Source organism: Doryrhamphus excisus, chromosome 3, assembly GCF_030265055.1.
Source record: "Doryrhamphus excisus isolate RoL2022-K1 chromosome 3, RoL_Dexc_1.0, whole genome shotgun sequence".
Taxonomy (NCBI): domain Eukaryota; kingdom Metazoa; phylum Chordata; class Actinopteri; order Syngnathiformes; family Syngnathidae; genus Doryrhamphus; species Doryrhamphus excisus.
The window spans coordinates 22,689,311-22,708,936 of NC_080468.1; the positions used below are offsets into that span (position 1 = coordinate 22,689,311).

Sequence of the window (19,626 nt, forward strand, 5' to 3'; positions counted from 1 at the left end):
TCAATGACTTTTCAATGGTTTTATTAGCAGACTGCTAGTTCAGCCATGCTGGTGCTTTTAGGTTTGACAGCAGCCTTTGACACAGTTGACCACAATATATATATATTCTGTCCAGCCCAGAGACATGTATTGCATTTTAAATTGTACTTAAAGGGGACCTATTATGCTCATTTGCGGCACTTTGTATTGAGTTGTGGACTCCTGTAGAGCAGCTACACACAATAGCCCGCACGGTTTCTAGATCTTGCAGATTTCTGCAGTGTTTCCATGGACTTCATGCTTTTGTTTAATTTACTCCACGTCAGCGCTCCTCTCGGTACTCACACTCTGCTGTGATTGGTCACAAATATGTCAGCATTGATGTCAGTGGAACTTGGTGTTAGGGGAAAAAAAACTCCAAAACTTCATTCAGGGCTCACTTCCAAATGTGCAGACCACATTATCTGATGCTTTGGCATAATTTAAAACAGGGGTCTCAAACACACGGCGCGCGGGCCAAATGTGGCCCGCAGGACACTAGTTTGAGGCCCCCGCCTTGATATGAAAGTTTAATGTTAGTGCAGCCCGCACAAGTTTGATATGGATGCTGTATGGTATCATGTACCCAGAAAAAATTATTACGTTTGATTAATGTTCATGTTAAAGGTTAAATAACTGTTAATAGTTATCCTCCCTATCCGTGTGGAAGTGGTAAGTTTTTGGCTATTTAAGTTTAAGCCAAATTTTTTTTTTTTTGTTTGTTTTTAATAAATGCGTTTTTTTTCTTTTTTTGGAAAACCTGATGCGGCCCAGTCACACCCAGACCCGAGCTCCAGTGGCCCCCAAGTAAATTGAGTTTGAGACCCCTGATTTAAAACAACTTATATAGGTCAGAAAAGCGGGAAAACCATAATAGGTCCCCTTTAACTGAACAGCTCTTCTCTGTCAGTCTTGGACCATTTTTACCAAAGACTACCCCTCTTGTCTATGGTGTGCCCCAAGGTTCTACTTTAGGTCCTGTCTGGTTTTGCTATTTGGTTCAATTTTTAAAAACCACCACAATTCAAGATGATGTCCAACTATAACTACTCCTACAATGCAAAACTGATTCCTTTGTGGCCTTAAAAAACTGCCCCCATCATTTAAAAACCTGGCTGTATTTTTCTGACCTTAAATGAACAGAAAACTGAGGTTGTGATTTTTGGGGACACAGTTCTTACTGGTGTCAACAATGCCATAAAAAAATTCTTTCAGCTCAGGATTCTTACTAAATTGACTAACTTACCTACCCATAACTGATCTACCAATAAACCAATTATAAATGGTCTTGCTCAATATGCTTAATTCCTGAAGTCTGGACTATTGTCTCCCTTTACTTTGGTCTTGACTAAGCAAAATATGTCCCCCATGAAGAAGGACTCAGTGGTTGCACATAACGATGGCAGGGATGTTCTCACTGGCAATCTTAATCAGGGGAAGATTTTTAGCAGGATAAGCATCATCTTCGATGCCATGGTTATCACAAAGACAATCTTATTCGAGGGTTTTTGCAGGAATAAAAATATTTTAAAAAAAACGCTTGTACTCACGTGTCATCTACATAGCAAGGGTATGGCATTTGCTGAGCAAAAACACCAAGTGACCGTGTCTTGGACGCGTGTGCTCTTATGATGCCGTGGTCCACCATATCTTGCAGATAGGCAAAGCCCCCCCAGATGTAGCGCAGATCATTAAAAGAGTTGTCTCGGGCGCCGGGAGACCATGACCTAATGAAATAAAAAAGTTGCTATCGTTGGTCGGTGCCTTCTTAAACCAAGTCAAACCAAACATGTGTAGGTAAAGTTGCTTTTTTTACGTACCGTTCTTTCAGTTTGTTGGTTCGCTCCAGCTCGTCGATGTCCATCCGGATTGTGTACCTGACATGAGGAGGCGGCTTGTTGGAGTCGGACTCCATGTTCTGAAAAACCACCCCGGCCCAGAAAGTGTCATTCTTGAGGAATTCCAAGGCTTTGCTCACTAGGCGGGATTCACTCGGCACCGCCTCGAACTTGTTCAAGTCCAAGCACTGGAAAGGAAAGAAAATTAATGATTAATGATTAAATTAGTCTAAAATGACACAGCTGTACAAAAAAAGACACTATTTAGCATTTAAGATTTCAAATTGGATGACTGGCTTTAATTCATTCATTCATTCATTCATTTTCTACTGCTGGAGCCTATCCCAGCTGTCTTTGGGCGAGAGGCGGGGTACACCCTGGACTGATCGCCAGCCAATCACAGGGCACATATAGACAAACAACCATTCACACTCACATTCATACCTATGGACAATTTGGAGTCGCCAATTAACCTAGCATGTTTTTGGAATGTGGGAGGAAACCGGAGTACCCGGAAGAAAACCCACGCATGCACGGGGAGAACATGCAAACTCCACACAGAGATGGCCGAGGGTGGAATTAAACCCTGGTCTCCTAGCTGTGAGGTCTGCGCACTAACCACTCGACCGCCGTGCCGCCGACTGGCTTTCAATTGTAGCAAAATTTCTCACCTTTTTAAAAATTCAAGCTAGAAATATAAAATATTAAAGATGTAAATAATACTTTGGCAGCAGTTGTCGGGATTCTGACATTTTTTTCTCTTTACAGACCAATTATTTTGTTGCTGTTGTATATTATTACTATTTGTTCTCTATTTTCTTTGCCTGTTAAATGAAAGTAAGCTAAACACAACCGGCTGTTGTTGTTTTTTGTAATATGTTTTAAAATTGTATATTTTCTTAGTTTGATGACATCAAAACGATATCTTGCAAATATTCGGGCTGTGATTTTGTGTGTGTGGACACACTTTTTATCATCAGCCTTGTAGAGCAAGTGTGCTGCAGATCAATAACATCAACCGGGAGCGTTAGCGAGGCCTCTAACAAAGTGATTATTAGTGAAGCAACAAAACGATCTGTTCCACGAACACAAAAGGCGGTTCGATAAGACATTTTTTGCTTTTCCCAGCAAAGGAACACAGAGTTTTGATAAAAAAAAAAACAATAAACTTCATACATACACCCAAGAAGTCGGAGAGAAACTGTAACGTCTGGGTGGTTGTATTGTAAAAGTCTCGCCAGTCGTACGGCGGCATGTCTGCGGGTCGACCCTCCGGGGGGCCATTATAGAGGAAGTTGGCGATAAGCGCCGATGTCAAGCCCGTGCCATTCAGATGTCGGTCGAGCAGTGCTGCAAACATCGGATTGGCCAGCAGCTTCTGTAACGACATTGATTTGGACCATTAACAACAATTAATCACACAAACTCCCATTGAGAAACCATTGATACTGGAAGCACTTGAGTGGGGAAAAAAAAACTACCAGTCACAATTAAGAGGATACTCATCTTCTGCAAAAAAAAAAAGGGGGGGGGGCAGATCTGGATGACAGCCAAGTTAAAAATCAACATATTTTGAAAAGAAGAAATATTTTGAAACTCTTCTCCTCCCCCCCTGCTGCATGCATAAGTGTGAACATTTGTCAAAACATGCACCCCCCCCCACTCTCCTGTTTGTGCTTTTATTTTATCTGACCAATACACTACATGTTAGTGCTGTTAATGAACTCCATTAGTCGGTTGACTTGAATTTTCTCACACAGCTCAACAAACCAATGTGCCTTATGAGTGTTTTGTTAAATCATCATCAAATTTTGGTACACACCCATACGGGACTTTTATCAAGATTAGACAATGGAGATTGTGAAAAGGAGGTGAAGAAGCGTGTGCAGACAAGAGTTTCAGCTAAAATGAAAGGAAAAGTATACAAAACTGTAGTGAGACCAGCCATGTTGTTTGGTCTAGAGCAGGGGTGGGCAAACTACGGCCCGGGGGCCACATCCGGCCCGCCAAGTGTTTGAATACGGCCCGCCCAATCTTTCAAAAGTATTTAATTTAAACTCAACATACAACCTGGCATCATGGCCTGAGCCAACCTTTTGATGGTTGTATCAATTTCGTTGTTTGACATGGTCTGTTGTTTACAAAGTGCTCCTGAAAAAAGAGACACAAGCACATAATAATAATAAAAATTAAAATAATAATTATTATATTATTATAACTATTATGATTATTATATTTATTATATTAATGCTAATTATTATATTAATTATATATAATAATATTGTTATATTTGCATATTTTACATAATAATAATATAATAATTATTATTTTATTTATTTTTTAATTATTATAATATTTTATTATTTTTAAAATATTTAAATATAAATATAAAATAATAAATAATAATAGCACATTACATGACAATTTTACAGATACAACAATACCAGGTGGACTGTTACGTGTAAAATATATAGTCTGCCCCCCCCGGAAATTTTGTTATATCAATGCGGCCCGCGAGTCAAAAAGTTTGCCCACCCCTGGTCTAGAGACAGTGGCACTGAGAAAAAGACAGGAAGCAGAAGTGGAGATAGCAGAAATGAGGATGCAGAGGTTCTCATTGGGAGTGACCAGGATGGATAGGATCAGGAACAAGTACATTACATGTTGGAGATAAAGTGAGAGAGGCCAGACTGAGTTGGTTTGGACATGTCCAGAGGAGAGATAGTGAATATATTGGTAGAAGGATGCTGCCAGGTAGGAGGCGTAGAAGAAGACCAAAGAGGAGGTTTATGGATGTAGTGAAGGAGGACACGAGGGTAGTTGGTGTGAGAGAGACAGGGTTGGATGGAAGCGATTGATTTGCTATGGCGACCCCTGAAGGGAAAAGCTGAATTACAAAACATGGCCGCCATTGGTCATTTGTCTAATGACTAAATATACAACTTTGAGGCTATATAAAGATATGCTAGCATATCTTCCAAAAAAGTATTTTGATGCTACAGATTATAGCGACTTTGGACTAGAACTCCTCTATTTAGAGCGTCTTTCTCAGTTTTTTTTACAAAATGCCGTCGTCATAATCACCAGCCCATCAACGATAAAACATGTCCGTGACCTTGAACAACTGCCTGGTGATGACGAGCTACGTGGTTTCGAGGTAGAGAAAGCGAGGAGAGAAGAGAGAGGCTGCGGGGAAGAAAATGAAGACAAAGGAGGCTAGCGAGGCCCCATTTGTGTAAAGGTTAGCGCTAGGGTAATGAATACCCCGCCTGTTCGGAGCTTCTCCTCTCCAGCTGCCTATAAGCTCATTTGGAGTGACACTAGAGTAATGTCAGTGTCAAGGAAATACTGCAAGAGAGAGAGAGAGAGAGGGAGACGATAGAGGTGGAGGCAAAGTGTCCATGTCCTCTACTTCTATAGATAATCCTTTCTGCCAGGATGAAAATTATCCTCTACTTATCCCTAATTACTTCCTTGCCTCTCTTTCCATACTGAACAGACTCGCTTTTGCAGTGTGTGTACATCATCCATAAGTGATTCTTTATAATTGGACCGGTGTGTTTTTGTCCTCAAGACCAGGGGTACCCAACCACCAGTCGGGTCAGGGCAGAACCAGGCTATGGAAAACTTTCAAAGGCAATGGTAAAAATGAATATACAGTAAACCTTGGATATATCGGACACGGATATATCGGAAATTCGCTCACAACGGACAGATAAAAAAGAACCGATTTTTCTGTAATGCATTTCCAATAAAAATTCATTGCATATATCGGATTTTTTATAACGGATTTCGCCTATTTCGGACAAAATCTCCAGTCCCGTTCCAATGCATTTCCATTAAATTTCCCTCGCATATATCGGATGGCCGGATATAAATCCGATATATGCGTAAAACGGACATTTTCCGGTATACGCATATAACGGATTTCGCTTATATCGGACAAAACCAGTGGGAACAATTGAATCCGATATATCCGAGGTTTACTGTATGTCAATACACATATATTTGGGAAATATGCGCTTTACCTTTTTTTTGTTCACAAATGCTGACGCTGTGAATGAATGCATAAAGGTGTTCAATTCCCTGCTCAGGTATCTCTGTGTGGAGTTTGCATGTTCTCCCTGGGTACTCCGGTATCCTCCCACATTCCAAAAAACATGCTAGGTTAATTGGTGACTCCAAATTGTCCATAGGTATGAATGTGAGTGTGAATGGTTGTTTGTCTCTATGTGCCCTGTGATTGGCTGGCCACCAGTCCAGCGATTCCTGAGGTGGGCGGAGTTACAAGGCATTGCTGCAAGTCGATCGCCTTTAGTGACTCATTATTTTTGTTCTCATTTGTCACCTATGTGGTGTTTTTTTTGTATCCTGCACTCAGTATTTGATTAAGTATTGATTGTAATGCTACTGTTCAATTCCACCCTCGGCCATCTCTGTGTGGAGTTTGCATGTTAATGTCCATGCATGTGTGGGTTTTCTCCGGGTACTCCGGTTTCCTCCCACATTCCAAAAACATGCGAGGTTAATTGGCGACTCCAAAATTGTCCATAGGTATGAATGTGAGTGTGAATGGTTGTTTGTCTATATGTGCCCTATGATTGGCTGGCGACCAGTCCAGGGTGTACTCCACCTCTCGCCCGAAGACAGCTGGGATAGGCTCCAGCATAATTCCATGACAGTTGTGAGAATAAGCGGTAGAAAACACCTTGGTCATCTTAAGAAGACCCTTGTTTACATTGTGTTTATCTATAATATCGACATAGCATAGCATAGCAAATTCACCCCCTTCGGTCCGCCAGTTTGTTGGAACGCATAGGGACGCATAACTTGCCCGAATTGTGTTGACTTGTGTGCTGTTCTGGAAGAAATCCCAAACACGCGGCCCCAGCTCGTTCCACGAGTCGGCCATTTCCTTTAGCATAGCCAAGGCGTTGAAGGTGCTGTTAGCCTGAAACAACAACAAGAAAAGTATACAAACAGATGAAAATTTTGGATGATATTTCGACGATTTTATCCAGAAGCTGATTAAAGGTAGTGATATAGTAGATTTATACTATTAAGTAGCACCTCGTTTGAGCTGAATACAACATTAATCCCCTGGAGGAGGCCATTTTATAAATGGTGGACTTGTAAACAACCAAGAGAGGAAAGAGCTAAATTGTTAGTTTTGCTGATGCGAGATGATGCTAATATCTTGTTGCATTTGCTGAAAGCCCGACTGCTTATTAAATGTTGTGTTGTCTTCCACATAAAGCTTTTGTTGCCGTCCATTTGAACCAGTTTCATCTCCAACAACTTTTCTTGTGAGAGCTACTTTTGCAAAAGGAAAATGGCCAAGAGCTTTTCATGTTTGTAACATCTATTTTCTATTTCTAGGGATCACAATAGATGAAAATATGAGCTGGAAACCTCATATTACAATTATACAACATAAGGTGGCCAGAAATATTTCAATCGCAAAATTTGTTCTCAAATCAGAAATCACTCCACACTCTTTATTGCTCTCTGGTTCTACCATATCTTACTTATTGTGTGGAAATATGGGCTAATAACTATAAAAGCGGTGGCACGGTGATCGAGTGGTTAGCGCGCAGACCTCACAGCTAGGAGACCTGCGTTCAATTCCACCCTCGGCCATCTCTGTGTGGAGTTTGCATGTTCTCCCCGTGCATGCGTGGGTTTTCTTTTACGGGTACTCTTTCCATAGGTATGAATGTGAGTGTGAATGGTTGTTTGTCTATATGTGCCCTGTGATTGGCTGGCGACCAGTCCAGGGTGTACCCCGCTTTTTGCCCGAAGACAGCTGGGATAGGCTCCAGCACCCTCGTAAGGAAAAAGCGGTAGAAAATGAATGAATTAACTATAAAAGCAATTTTCACTTGCTAAATGTACTGCAAAAAAAGGTCAGTAAGGATAATTCATAATGCCGCCTACAGAGAACATACTAACTTATTTCTAAAATCACAAATATTGACACTTACTATGGTACACATTATGCCATTGTATAGTCATATCACCTTGTACTTCGGTACGAGGTGCATTATTAAAAAAAAACAAACAAAAAAAAACCTTAAACAGTATTATGGAAAGCAGGAAGTGAACAAATGTAACAGTTACTGATTGTAAAAGTACCAGATGGAGGGGTAGGATTTAATAAGCTTTGCTTCTTCCTACTCCTTTTGGACATGTGGAACTGTGAACTGATTATGTGATGCGTTCAATTGTAATCTGACACATTTTCAAATGAAATAAAACCATTACCATTACCATAGATTGTTTCCACCCAAACAAACCAAATATGCTTGTTTTACTAGAACATTAACAAAATATTGGTATCCACAACTCACATTTTGGATTTCAGAATGCATTTCTTCATCGTGCTCACACATTATTAACTGAAAAACCGCCTTGCGGGCACCTCATGTGGTCATGGGGGGGCTGCCCAGGTGCCTGTGGGCATCATGTCGGCGATCCCTGATCTATACAGACTTTACCTCTTTGATGATGAGGCGAGCAGCAGGGGTGTCCGGTGTGAAAAGGACTTTGCCTTGGAAAAACAGCTTGAAGGTCCTCCAAAAGTAGCTCAGGCCTGGTGTTCCCTCCAGTGTGTTGACCAGGCTTTGACAAAAAGAACCTACACAACACACAGTGACAATTACAAGCTTACTGATTATTATGGGGCTTAATATTCAATTTTGACTTAAAAATAGTTTGATTTTATGTTACACATAATTGGTGACTCCAAATTGTCCATAGGTATGAATGTGAGTGTGAATGGTTGTTTGTCTATATGTGCCCTGTGATTGGCTGGCCACCAGTCCAGGGTGTACCCCGCCTCTTGCCCGAAGACAGCTGGGATAGGCTCCAGCATAATCCCATGACAGTTGTGAGAATAAGCGGTAGAAAACGAATGAATGAGAGTCTCTCTCTCTCTCTCTCGCTCTCCCCCTCTCTCTCTCTCTGCCTTTCTCTCCCTCCCTCTCTCTCTCTCCTCCCTCTCTCTTTCTCCTCCCTCCCTTTCTCCTCCCTCCCTTTCTCTCCCTCTCTCTCTCTCTCTCCTCCCTCTCTCTCTCCTCCCTCCCTTTCTCTCCCTCTCTCTCTCTCTCCTTCCTCTCTCCCTTCCTCCCTCTCTCTCCCTCTCTCCATCCCTCTCTCCTTCCCTCTCTCTCCCTCCCTCTCTCCCTTTCTCTCTCTCCCCCTCTCTCCCTCTCTCTCCTCCCTCCCTTTCTCTCCCTCCCTCTCTCTCTCCTCCCTCTCTCTCCCTCCCTCCCTCTCTCTGTCTCCCCCTCTCTCTCCATCCCTCTCTCCTTCCCTCTCTCTCCCTCCCCCCCTCCCCCTTTCTCTCTCTCCCCCCTCTCTCCTCTCCCTCTCTCTCCTCTCCCTCTCTCCTCCCTCCCTCCCTCTCTCTCTCCTCCCTCTCTCCTCCAGGTATGAATGTGAGTGTGAATGGTTGTTTGTCTATATGTGCCCTGTGATTGGCTGGCAACCAGTCCAGGGTGTACCTCGCCTCTCGCCCAAAGACAGCTGGGATAGGCTCCAGCATAATCCAATGACAGTTGTGAGAATAAGCGGTAGAAAATGAATGAATGAAAAGAACTCTGTAATACAGAGTCTCCCTCTCCTTCTCTCTCCCTCTCTCCTTGCAAAGCTTTTTATGGCGTATTTCTGACTGATCATCTCCTCTAGCTGACATTAAAGCTCATAAGTGTCTTGTCCAGTTGTTAACTTAGCTACTATGATTGCACATCTGTTGTTGAAGAAGACAACATCTGTCCACCATCTAAATAAAGGACGGCAGCCATTAGCTGTCCTCTCGTGGACCTCCCTGGAGCATATGGTCAAAATGGTGAGCGGGCAAAGAGGGCCACCATTTAATTGCGATGAAAACGGCTGCTTACATGCGACCTGAGGATTGGATCGTACCTTTGGTTTGTCATTGGGGTTGTACCTGGTACAGGTACTGTACTAGTACCCTTCACTGTACTTTTTGTAGCAGTAAATTGTCCTTCCTTTTTTACATTTTCCTACTTTGCTTTTCTCTTTCACCTCCATTTCATTTGTTTAGTTGATGCGTTGACATCGCTCGTGTGCTGGAGCATCAATTCTTGCGTGGCTTCCTGTCGCTGCGTCAAAGCTTTAATGATTAAAGAAGACTTTTACGTTCACTTTAGGTCCTGCTCTCCGCATATCGGGGTCACCGCCACAACTACGCAATGCCAAGACGTGACATTTATACTTCAAAAAACAAATACCGCACTGAATGTCATCTGTTTTTATTACTTATAAAAACCTGTCTCAGACTTATTTATTGAGTGTCTGAAAGAAATCTTCTCCTGTATGAACCTCAAGTTATACATACTGTACATTACATATTTGATATTAAATAAAATATATCAAATCCAATCCATTGTAGGTTTATTTTTTTCCATTAAAAAACAGCATTTTGACTAGTATTTAAATCAGTTTGATCATCTAAAAAAGGGGTCTCAAACTGAATTTACTTGGGGGCCACTGGAGCTCAGGTTTTCCAAACCCCCCCCCCCCCCAAAAAACGCATTTATTAAAAACAAAAAAAATAAAAAAAACTTCGCTTTGGTTCCAATTTTCTTTTTTTTTTTTGGTTCCAAAGCTCAGATAAAACATTCCACTGTTCTCAAATATTTTCCTTTTTATTTTTCTACACAAAATAAGATGAAAAATAAATAAACAAATCAAGAATAAAGAAAATCAATCAATCAGTAATAAATAAATAAATATAATAATAATAATAAAACGGCAAATAATAAAAACTTAAGAAACCACATATAGTTGGTGGGTAGACAAATTATTTTTTTCAGATTAAAACGAACAAAGCATTATTAGAGCCCTGTAGACATGACAAAACACGACTATAGTCACATTTATACTCTTTTTATTTACAACATATTGCGCAACTGCAGGGTCTTGAGACACATGCTAACTCGCAAACTAGAGCGCTAGCGACCTAAACAGTAGCCTTCAAGTTATTTCCTTTAAACTTAAATAGCCAAAAAGTTACCACTTCCACACGGACAGGGAGGATAGCTATTAACAGTTATTTAACCTTTAACATGAACATTAATCAAACGTAATATTTTTTTCTGGGTACATTATACCATACCGCACTAACATTTAACTTTCATATCAAGGCGGGGGCCTCAAACTAGTGTCATACGGGCCACATTTGGCCCGCGGACCGCGTGTTTGAGACCCCTGATCTAAAACATTTAAGTGTGACAAACGTGCAAAAAAATGCCAATCAGGAAGTGGATAGAATATGTTGTTTAGCGTAAAACTGCATGAACTCCCTCCCAAATGTCATAAAAATACTATACATTACATCATACATTGAAAAAACAAAAAGTGTGTCAAAGGTCATCTGTTTTTATGACTTTTAAAAAGCTGTTTTCGACGAATTAGCATTAAGGGCCTGTATGAATTCCTTCAAATCGCAATAACATTTGTTTGATACTTTAAAAATACTTTTTTTTTTTTACATATTATTTCCTAGAAATGCTTGAATGAATTATCTTCCATCACATCTTTTGTGAAAACGTCATTAAAACAGCCAGATATATTGAACAAAAACAACTACTTTTTACACTTAGTTGAAACAAAGTAGCTACTTGACAAATTAATAATGCGTTGTTGGAATAAAAACATTTAGATGCTAATTGTAAAAGGGAACATTAAAAAAAAAACAAAAACCTCATACAAAGCCTTGGCTTTTAATGCCGAACAAAAGCTCTCGCAATTGGCCATTATCGCATTCATTTAATGTACCAAATGATTCGGACGGCGAAGCTAAAACAGCCATTAGTGCGCTAACATGTTCGCACTAATTTGTACTGACGCAAACATGTCATTGCTTTTATTTTATTTTATTCAGCAGTACTTCTCGTGTATTTCCCTGCATCTTATGAAAATCTAATTATTTGCTCTTAAGGCTTAAATTCGCAACTATACCTATCTATATTATCTATCTTTAGTCGTGTTTACCCTCAATTTTACATGAAGCTGTCATAACCTTCAAGAGCCGAGCTGCGAATGTTGTGGAACAAAACACAGAAAACATCTTTGAAAAGACGTGCCTCAATCATCCGCTGAAGCGTCATTACGTATTTCACAGATGCCTCGCAGCCTCGGGCGATGTCCATTCAGCCCCAGGCCACGTTGCCGCACATAATATCACTCAACAATAAGCAGCCATTGTGTTTATCTGTCTTTTCTGTAAGGGCTTGTTTACAAAAGATTCCATGAAAAGTGCAATGGTGGTTGGAGTGGACGTTAATATGAATATGAGGCAAGTATGCATCCATATAAATATAAATGTCTGTTAAGTCAATCAAAAAAGGCACTGTGGATTTTTGGGACTTTTTTTCACTGAAACAATTACATGCCATTGGGGAGGAGACTACAGAGTCTACAGGCCAAAACCAGCAGGTTTCTTCCACCAGGCTCCTCCCTGCTTTGCCACCACTTCCCCCCCTGCTGGCCCCCACCATTTACTCTGGACCCCTGACTCTCGTACCTCGTATCTATTTATACTGTTTATATTGTTAATTGTAGTATTGAAGGTAGTCTTTATTGACTGGATTGGACTGAAATTTCATGTATGCTGGATGTCGAGCATGTATAGCAGGGGTCTCAAACACGTGGCCCGCAGGACACTAGTTTGAGGCCCCACGCCTTGATATGAAAGTTTAACGTTAGTGCGGCCCGCGCAAGTTTGATGCTATATGGTATCATGTACCCAAAAAAAAAAATTACTACGTTTGATTAATGTTCATGTTAAAGGTTAATTAACTGTTAATAGTTATCCTCCCTATCCGTGTGGAAGTGGTAAGTTTTTGGCTTTTTAAGTTTAAAGGAAATAACTTGAAGGCTACCGTTTAGGTCGCTAGCTCTCGAGTTTGCGAGTTAGCATGTGTCTCAAGACCCTGCAGTTGCGCAATATGTTGTAAATAAAAAGAGTATAAATGTGACTATAGTCGTGTTTTGTCATGTCTACAGGGCTCTAATAATGCTTTTTTATTATTTGCCGTTTTATTATTATTATTATATTTATTTATTACTGATTGATTTTCTTTATTTTTGATTTGTTTATTTATTTTTCATCTTATTTTGTGTAGAAAAATAAAAATTAAGATATTTGAGAACAGTGGAATATTTTATCAGAGCTTTTCTTGTAGAAAATCGGACAATACTGTAGATAGGAATATGGGAGGTGCTTGTCACTGCTGTTCGTCTACAGAGGAAAAATACTATATATTTTTATGCTCTGCTTAAGGAATTAATTAATTTGACAGCACAGATGGAGAAGCTGTTTTCCAGTTAGCTCAAAATGTTAAAAAAAAATGGACAAAGAATTATTTAAAAACATTTCAAAGACATTTTTTTAAACAAAAGTTAATTATTTTCCTCTTTTTTCTCATTATCCTTTTAATAAGAAAAACTGTATGAACATAAAACAGCTCCAAAAGAGTGCCTCACCAGGCATGAACCTCACCGCACATTAATGTGCAAAAATGTATCCAACCTTATATACCCTTCAGAACATTCTCATTTGTTAAGAGTACATGAAGTACACATCCTTATACGGAATCAGTGTCACGACTACACATGATAACATCGAAGCTTTGGAAACAGTTTCTCATTTCTCTCACTTTCTCATAATGCAACATTCATTCATTCATTCATTTTCTACCGCTTTTCCTCACGAGGGTCGCATGGGGGGGTGCTGGAGCCTATCCCAGCTGTCTTTGGGCAAGAGGCGGGGTACACTCTGGACTGGTCGCCAGCCAATCACAGGGCACATATAGACAAACAACCATTCACACTCACATTAATACCTATGGACAATTTGGAGTCACCAATTATTATTATTATTATTTTGGAATGTGGGAGGAAACCGGAGTACCCGGAGAAAACCCACGCATGCACGGGGAGAACATGCAAACTCCACACAGAGATGGCCGAGGGTGGAATTGAACCCTGGTCTCCGCCCCATAATGCAACAGTTTCTCCAAACTTTTGACTCCAACTGTAAATTATGAAGCTACCAAGTATGTATCTGTCCACACCCACAAGTACACATCCCATCTGAGTAAACACCAACACAAGTACACGTGCATACAAAAACATTTGACTGGTACTGCATATTTAAAAGATATTGAGCAAAATAGGAAGTATTTTGGAAGAAGTAACACCTACTGGATGTGTTGCGCTCACTGGAGACGGACCGGTTGCTAAGCACTTGTCTTGTCTCTGGGGCGGCAAGGGTCACGTTGGTGGAATTGGAGTCAAGTTGCCTTCCACACAGAAGCATATTGATGCTGCCAATCATGTCCCCTTGGAATTCCAACGAAGAAGACACTTGGAAAATCCCTGAGTTCTGCAACCGATTCACCTGGTATAAGAAAAAATAAAATAAAACCATGTAGTGTTATCGTCATAAATAAATGATAATATAAAAAAAATGAGCGGAATGCTAACCTCCTTCAGCAGTGGTAGCGCATCTGATGTGGTTTTTGCAAGCAGCCCTGGCACATCCACTGCATCCAAAAATAGCTGATGGAATATATTGATTAGGGATCGTAAACATGATGAATTTAAAACACCCTTTCAAAACAAAAAAAAATAAATAAACAAAATTATTTTTCTGGATGCACTCCCTCACAGTCTATGAAGAAAACATTTGTGCTTGTTTGAACTCCTTCACTTCACATCTTATCTGTGAACATACCATAAAATAGCTGTTTTTTTTTTCAGAAAAAGAACATCATACCAACAGTAAAATATGGTGGTGGTAGTGTGATGATCTGGTGTGTGTCCCATTACATCTGATGTAAAAGCAATGCTGCATTTCAGAAAAAGAACATCATATCAACAGTAAAATATGGTGGTGGTAGTGTGATGATCTGGTGTGTCTCCCATTACATCTGATGTAAAAGCAATGCTGCATTTCAGAAAAAGAACATCATACCAACAGTAAAATATGGTGGTGGTAGTGTGATGGTCTGGTGTGTGTCCCATTACATCTGATGTAAAAGCAATGCTGCATTTCAGAAAAAGAACATCCTATCAACAGTAAAATATGGTGGTGGTAGTGTGATGATCTGGTGTGTGTCCCATTACATCTGATATAAAAGCAATGCTGCATTTCAGAAAAAGAACATCACACCAACAGTCAAATATGGTGGTGGTAGTGTGATGATCTGGTGTGTGTGTCCCATTACATCTGATGTAAAAGCAATGCTGCATTTCAGAAAAAGAACATATCAACAGTAAAATATGGTGGTGGTAGTGTGATGGTCTGGTGTGTCTCCCATTACATCTGATGTAAACGCAATGCTGCATTTCAGAAAAAGAACATCATATCAACAGCAAAATATGGTGGTGGTAGTGTGATGATCTGGTGTGTGTCCCATTACATCTGATGTAAACGCAATGCTGCATTTCAGAAAAAGAACATCATATCAACAGCAAAATATGGTGGTGGTAGTGTGATGATCTGGTGTGTGTCCCATTACATCTGATGTAAAAACAATGCTGCATTTCAGAAAAAGAACATCATACCAACAGTAAAATATGGTGGTGGTAGTGTGATGATCTGGGGCCATTTTGCTGTGATAAATGGAACCCTCCAATGTGGCTGAATTACAACAATTTTGTAAAGATGAGCGGACCAAAAATTTCGCTGTAAAAGACTCATTGCAAGTTATCTCAAATACTTGATTGCAGTTGTTGCTGCTCAGGGTGGCCCAACCCGTTATTATGTTTAGGTGGAAATCACTTTTTCCACATAAAGCCATGTATGTTTGGACTTTTTTTCTACCGTATTAATGAAATAAAACTTTTAATTGTGTTGTTGTCATTAACTAAAATATTTTGACGTATTTTTCTTCAGTTTATTGGTCCACTTTAATGCCTGTTACAAGTAAAGGTACATTTCTGTGAGCTATTTTTGTTGTCACAAGGCATTAAAATGAACAAGAAAATGAAGAAACAAGGGTGGTCGAATTATTTTTGTGACAAATATGCAAAAAATAAGAAATTAGGGAGGGGGAAAAACATGTTTTCACACCACTGTGTATATATATATATAACATAATTGTTGACTAGTCATTATTTTGTTATAGCAAAACTTCTTTTCATATTGACCACCGTGTTTCCCATTGAAGTTATTAAAATAAATGCTGTGGCCCGGAAATATAAAAAAAAAAACGATGTCCTGTTTTTAAATCGTGCTGGGATTTGATGCCAGTCCCTGTGTATTTTTTTTTATTTTTTATTTTTTGTTTGTTCTTGTGGAGTTTATCTTTGAGGGGAAAATATGTGGCACGGCAAATCCAATAAATAAGCGATAAGGGTAGGGAAGTTTGTGGGGGAGATTATTTGAACAATCAAAAAATAAAGCAACAGGACAAGATATGCTATAGCCGTCAGCAAATGACGACAGGAGGAACATCAAGACTTAAAGGCTGACAGCGATAACAAGAACAACAACAACGTGAATGAAAGGACATGTCGAAAAAATTCAAGACTTTATCACCCAGCTACTGAATGACAGACGATGATTTAGACGTTGTTTCCACCGGAACATGTTTTCTCTTTTTTTTTTTTTTGTTTGCTGCGCTATCTACAAAATGACCACTTCCATTATTAGATGTGTTTTTGTGTACTCGTGATGGTGGTTAACGTTAAAAGGTGGAGTGATACTAATTCTATGTTGCATGCGCATAAATGAGCCATTTGTGGGCTTTGACTTTGTAGATTTTGAATGGCATTTAGCACTAATAACTGGCAGGAGGAGCGATTGCATTAATTATATGACACACCAAGGACGTACATACGTATGCTAGAGCGGTACTGAGCATACTGTGGACTTCAACAGATTATTTTATCATTTAATTCATTTCTATGTCATAAGATTGTGTGTAGACTTTATAACTGGTGGGAGGAGCAATCAAATTAATGACTATATATATATATATATATATATATATATATATATATATATATATATATATATATAACATGTCTATGTTGTGTACACACGTGACATGTTGCCACTCACACAGTCACAGTGTTGTTACATACTGTAGATGAGAGGATTGATAAATGATGGATTTAGAGTTTCGGGGAGAACATCTTGTGGTACACCGGCGCACCTGCACCTCCTAATCAGGGTGGGAAATTTTCTGTTACATAGTAGTGGTGGCGGTAATTTACTCAGTCTCAACTGCCATTTCAAGAAGAAGAAGGGGGAAAAAAGGGAAGATCATCCCTCTCCGACCATGTAGAACATTAATCAGGTACATGTTTGTTTGCACTCCGGTTTCCTCCCACATTCCAAAAACATGCTTGGTTAATTGGTGACACCAAATTGTCCATAGGTATGAATGTGAGTGTGAATGGTTGTTTGTCTATATGTGCCCTGTGATTGGCTGGCGACCAGTCCCAAGGGTGTACCCCGCCTCTCGCCCAAAGACAGCTGGGATAGGCTCCAGCACCCAACGCGATCCTTGTGAGGAAAAAGCGGTAGAAAATGAATGAATGAATGAATGTTTGTTTGCACGGTGGACAAGTGGTTAGCATGTTGGCCAGCGTGTTGGCCACACTGTCAGGAGGTCGGGAATACCTGGGTTCTGTTCTCCACTTGGGCATCTTTGTGTAGCATTTACGGGTACTCCGGTTTCCTCCCACATTCCAAAAACATGCTAGGTTAATTAGCGACTCCAAATTGTCCATAGGTATGAATGTGAGTGTGAATGGTTGTTTGTCTATATGTGCCCTGTGATTGGCTGACCACCAGTCCAGGGTGTACCCCGCCAGTTTGAAAATAACCTCACCTGTCTAAAGACTTTTCTGGTGTCCAGGTTCTGCAGGAACTCCTGTTGGGTGACGCCCAGCTCTTGAGTGCTAAATGAGCAGCTGACGTTCTTAAAGGCGTCCTTTTCATCCGGGCTACTGAACTGGATGTACTGGTCCATGTATTCACCTTCACAGAGGATGTCCAATAGCTGTCCTTGTGTGGGGACACCCGTCATCTACCGGATGGATAGATATACTTTATTCATCAATTCTCAAAACAACAAACAAATCCATCCTACCAATGGGCTAATATATCCTCACATCACATTGGTGGTCATGTAGAGACGAGACCTTTATCTCTTAGTGCCACCGTTTTAATTTGCTAACTGCTGTGGCTGCAAACATTCATAATAAAAGTTAATGTGATTTCTTTCTTGACACTTTATGTGCAGCATTTCAATTGTACAGTTCATACAGTAGACTGGGATTGTATTTTGTTTATTTCTATTAGCATTAATAACTGTTAGGAAGAGCAATTGAGTGTTTTATTATTATTATTATTATTATTATTATATACTAACCGGATTGGAGTAAATCTTTGCAGTCATGAGGCTTTCGACCACAGGAGGCGGCACAGACAGATTCTCTCTCAAGTGGGCCGAGAATGTTTCGTTGTCTTGTAGAATGCTCCTTAGCGCTAACCCTTCACATAAAAAAGAATCATGTTTGGATAAGAAACCTTTTTGGATAAACTTCACCATGCAAAAAAAAAATTATGAACAAACTGTGCAACCTAATGATGCCAAAAAAATATGTGTTAAAATGAATTGTTTTATAAACTTTCCAACATAGAACAGAATAATTCTCGGATTGTAATAAAAAAAAAAAAAAAAACCTTAAACTGTATTATAGAAAGCAGGAAGTGAACAAATGTAACAGTTACTGATTGTAAAAGTACCAGATGGAGGGGTAGGATTTAATAAGCTTTGCTTCTTCCTACTCCTTTTGGACATGTGGAACTGTGAACTGATTATGGGATGCATTCAATTGTAATCTGATGCATGTTCAAATAAAATAAAACCATTACCATTACCATAATATGTCAAAATAAATTCGCAAAAAAAGGCAGTAGATCTTTCAATACACGTAAAAATGTCCCAAATAAAAATGTGTTAAAATAAATTATTTTATAAACTTTCCAACATAGAACAGATAAAACTCAAACTAGGAACAAGAATAATCCTTGGATTGTAATAAAAAAATTAAAAAAAAACCTTTAACTGTATTATTGAAAGCAGGAAGTGAACAAATGTAACAGTTACTGATTGTAAAAGTACCAGATGGAGGGGTAGGATTTAATAAGCTTTGCTTCTTCCTACTCCTTTTGGACATGTGGAACTGTGAACTGATTATGTGATGCATTCAATTGTAATCTGTTGCATGTTCAAATAAAATAAAACCATTACCATAATATGTCAAAATAAATTTGCAAAAAAAATCAATAGACAAAATTTTCAACAAAGGTTACATCGAAAAAAAACGCACACATCTATTTCCAAAACCGAACCAAAAACAACAGTGCTAACACCTTTTGTTATCCGAAACTTTTAATAGCATCTCGTCTCTTGTTTGTTACTAACGACCTTTTTTGGCTGTCTCACCTCAGACACGCCATTAATTATTCTCCTTTGATGGATTTTAATCTTGGATATTACCAAGCTAGCGACCCACAAAATGCAAATGCAAGATGTTTTGTTGAATGACGGTGACGGAAGCATCGCCTCCCTCTTTGCCTATTTGCAATTTAGATCGGAATAGCGCGGCGGTCGAATTAGCCTAATGCAAAGCAGCAACTTATCAAGACAAATGATCTGTCAAGTCTTCATGCAAAACCACGTCGTAAATAATCACGCCCCGTTGTTTTTGGATGGAT

At 39.6% G+C, this 19,626-nt stretch overlaps 1 protein-coding gene across 6 annotated transcripts in view; it reads right to left on the minus strand.

The window, feature by feature from the left end:
- The window catches only part of LOC131125136 (phospholipid-transporting ATPase ABCA1-like), a 124,487-nt gene that overhangs the window by 61,320 nt on the left and 43,541 nt on the right, over nucleotides 1–19,626 (minus strand). For all 6 annotated transcript variants that reach the window (XM_058066359.1, XM_058066360.1, XM_058066361.1 and 3 more), the window contains 9 exons: nucleotides 18,275–18,396; nucleotides 17,732–17,929; nucleotides 14,373–14,447; nucleotides 14,091–14,286; nucleotides 8,354–8,493; nucleotides 6,691–6,807; nucleotides 3,037–3,234; nucleotides 1,839–2,044; nucleotides 1,569–1,745 (listed from right to left, as the gene is read on the minus strand). In XM_058066359.1, the coding sequence (XP_057922342.1) occupies nucleotides 1,569–1,745; nucleotides 1,839–2,044; nucleotides 3,037–3,234; nucleotides 6,691–6,807; nucleotides 8,354–8,493; nucleotides 14,091–14,286; nucleotides 14,373–14,447; nucleotides 17,732–17,929; nucleotides 18,275–18,396 (1,429 nt within the window). The remainder of the gene's footprint in view (nucleotides 1–1,568; nucleotides 1,746–1,838; nucleotides 2,045–3,036; nucleotides 3,235–6,690; nucleotides 6,808–8,353; nucleotides 8,494–14,090; nucleotides 14,287–14,372; nucleotides 14,448–17,731; nucleotides 17,930–18,274; nucleotides 18,397–19,626) is intronic.